The sequence below is a fragment of the Capsicum annuum genome, unplaced genomic scaffold (assembly GCF_002878395.1).
Source record: "Capsicum annuum cultivar UCD-10X-F1 unplaced genomic scaffold, UCD10Xv1.1 ctg52975, whole genome shotgun sequence".
Taxonomy (NCBI): Eukaryota; Viridiplantae; Streptophyta; class Magnoliopsida; order Solanales; family Solanaceae; genus Capsicum; species Capsicum annuum.
This window is the reverse complement of record NW_025861048.1, coordinates 1-3,359: the sequence shown is the minus strand read 5'-3', so window position 1 is coordinate 3,359 and position 3,359 is coordinate 1. Positions and strand designations below refer to the sequence as shown.

Below are 3,359 nucleotides of genomic sequence, written 5' to 3'. Positions count from 1 at the left end.
CTATCTTTTCTGTGGGTGACAATTTACTTATTTATTTCTATATTTCATAGTAGTGATTTACTTAATAATTCTACTTGTGTTTTATTCATTTTTATTGTTCGTAGTAGTTCTGTAGTGTGGGCTTGATAGTAACATTTTTGGTTTGCATTATTGTCTAGACTGTGTGCTCTTAGTACTATTGGTTGGTGTAGTCTCTAGTCTCTGATTGTTATGGAAAATCGTGTTGACTTAGGGTCATGTCTTTGGGTGGATCTTTGGTCGGGGTCGGGGTAGGGTAGGGAGAAGGAAGGGTAAAAGGGCTAAAGGTGGTTGTAGGTTGAGAGTAGGATCGTAGAAAATATGTCCTTTATTAGAGAAATCATTAGTGCTAGTGAAAATTCTTAGAAAAAAGGTGAATTAATATAGCTTGTCTCCAAGATACCAAATAGGTAGTTACTAAGGCGAGGGTATTAGATAGTTATAAGTTGTGGTACTCAAGAAGTGGGAGGAATAGAAATGGTGTAGGTATCCTTGTAGATGATGTGCTCAGAAAGCAAGTGGTAGAGGTTAAGAGGGTCAACAATAGGATGATGTCAATTAAACTAGTTATTGGAGAGTTTTCTTGGAATATTATTCGTGCATATGCCTTGCATATAGGCTTGGATGAGTATGAGAAAAAGAGGTTTTGGGAGGCTTTGGATGAGATGGTGAGAGATGTTCCTAATAATGATAAGCTTTTCATAGGAGGGGATTTCAATGGGCACATAAGGTCTTCTTCAAGGGGTTATGATGATGTGCATGAAAGCTATGGGTTTGGTATAAGGAATGCCAAAGGAGTGGCACTTTTGAATTTTGCTTGGGTGTTTGGATTAGTGGTAGGTAGTTAATTCAAACTTTCCCAAGAAGGAGGTTCACTTGGTACCTTCAATAATTTGGTGTCCAAGACCCAAATTAACTTTTTACTCCTCGGGGAAAGGATATAAGAGTATTTGTAAGGACTGTAACTTCTTATCGAGTGAGAGTCTTTCGACCTAATATTGGCTTTTGGTGATGGACTTGGAGATCATAAAGAAGCGGAGGAGGAGAGGTATGGAGGATCATCCAAGTATTAGATAGGGCAATCTAACTTTATTTAGTGCACTGGATATAAGGGATAAGTTGATGAAGGGGAAGGCTTGAGAGAGTAGAGGGGATACTGATAGTAAATGGGATAAGATTGCCAGTTGCATTAGGGAGACAACAAGAGAGGTGTTGGGTGTCTCGAGAGGCCTCTCGAGCAAATACCAAGGGGACTGGTGGTGGAATGAAGAGGTGAAGAAGAAGGTGGAGGCTAAGAAGAAAGCATATGCAAAGTTGGCTGAGTGTAAGGATGAAGAGGATAAATGGAAAAATTGGGAGTATAAGATTGCTAGGAGAAAGGTAAAGTTAGCAGTCCCGATGGCTAAGGATACTGCTTTCGAGAGTTTATACATAACTTTAGATAGTAAAGGTGGGGGAAAAAGTTATATAGGCTACCCAAGGTTAGGGACAGAAATGCTCCGAACCTTGATCAAGTGAAGTGTATTAAGGATATGGGCGACAAAGTTTTGGTGGAGAAGGGTCATATTAAAAAGAGATGGCAGTCTTACTTCCATAAGCTCCTGAACAAAAAAAAGGATACTAGAATTATGTTGAGGGATTTGGAGCATTCCAAAAGGTTTTGCGATTATGGTTATTGTAGGCACATTAAGGTTGAGAAGGTTAGGGGGGCTATTCATGGGATGTGTAGAGTTAGAGCAACGGGGCCAGATGAGATTCCCATGGATTTTTGAAGTGCACAAGAGGGGCAGGTATGGAGTGGTTGACTTGGTTGTTTAAAATAATTTTCAATATGGCAAGGATGCCTGAAGCTTGGAGGTGGACTAGATGATTTCGTTGTATAAGAATAAGGGTGGCATTCAGGATTGCAATAATTATAGGTGTATTAAGCTATTGAGTCACACTATGAAGGTTTGGGAGATAGTGATTGAGTTGAGGTTGTAGAGGAACGTTACTATTTTTGAAAATCAGTTTGTATTTATGTCAATACGCTAGACTAATAAATCCATCTATCTCGCTAGGAGACTAATGGAGTAGTATAGGGAAAGAATGAAGGATTTGCACATAGTGTCTATCGACTTAGAGAAGACTTATGATAGAGTTCCTTGGGAGGTTCCTTGGAGGCTAAAAGTGTACCTATGGTGTATTTTAGGGCGATTAATGATATGTAAAATGGATCGAAGACTCAGGTTAGGACTAGGGGAGGGTACTCGAAAAACTTTCCCGTCTTGATGGGGTTACACCAAGGATTGACGCTAGTTCGTTCCTTTTTGCCTTGGTGATAGATGTTTTGACGTGAAAAATTCAAGGTGAGGTACCTTACTGTTTGCCTTTTCTGAATGATATGGTCTTGATTGATGAGGCATGTAGTGGAGATAATGCAAAATTAGAGGTTTGGAGGCAAACCCTTGAGTCTAATGGATTTAGGTTGAGTAGGTCCAACCCAAAATATATGAAGTATAAGTATAGCGACGTATAGCATGAGTCCAATATGGTTGTTAAGCTTGATACTTATTCTATTAATAAGAGATATAGTTTCAAGTATATAGGGTCTATGATTAAGAAGAATGGAGTGATTGATGAAGATGTAACTTATATTGTCCAAAATCTTGTGTGACAAAAAGGTACCTCCTAAACTTAAAGGCAAATTTTATAGAGTGATAGTTAGACTGATTTTATTGTATGGGGCGGAGTGCTGGCCTATTAAGAAGGCCTATATCCAGAAGATAAAGGTAGCCGAGATGAGAATGCTTTGGTGGATGTGTTGGTGTACTAGAAAAGATAGTATTAGAAATGAGGTTATTCGAGATAAGGTAGGAGTGACTTCAGTGAAAGCCAAGATAAGGGAAACAAGGTTGAAATGGTTTGGTTATATGATGAGAAGGGGCACAGATTCCCAGCAACAGGTGTGGGGATGGTTTCAAGTGAGGTAGAGGTAGACCGAAGAAATATTAGAGAAAGGTGATTAGACATGACATGGAGCAGCTCCAACCTAAACCTATGAGGACATGAACCTAGATAGGAAGTTATCGAGGAGACACATTAGAGTAGAAGGATAGTATGAGTTTAGGAAGTTGTATTACTTGGTGTATCTTGTTTTTGGTATTATTGGATATGTTGATTTCTATTGTATTTTTTTCTTTTACTATTCCTTGTCTAGATTGTTTTATTTTGATCAGGGAGTCTATCAGAAACAACCTATCTATCTCACATCTGAGGTAGTGGTATGGACTGCATACACTTACCCCCAATCCCAATTGTTGTTGTTATTGTACTAATGCTCAACGTCCTTAAAGAATCTA

At 38.9% G+C, this 3,359-nt stretch overlaps 1 protein-coding gene across 1 annotated transcript; it reads left to right on the top strand.

Moving 5' to 3' along the window:
* Nucleotides 1-569: 569 nt before the first annotated feature.
* On the top strand, nt 570-1,398 carry LOC124892997 (the record flags this gene model as incomplete). The annotated part of the gene is made up of 3 exons (XM_047404160.1): nt 570-854; nt 1,002-1,066; nt 1,212-1,398. Coding segments are annotated over exons 1-3 (537 nt in total), but the record flags the coding sequence as incomplete, so codon positions are not given.
* Between the last annotated feature and the right edge of the window lie 1,961 nt (nt 1,399-3,359).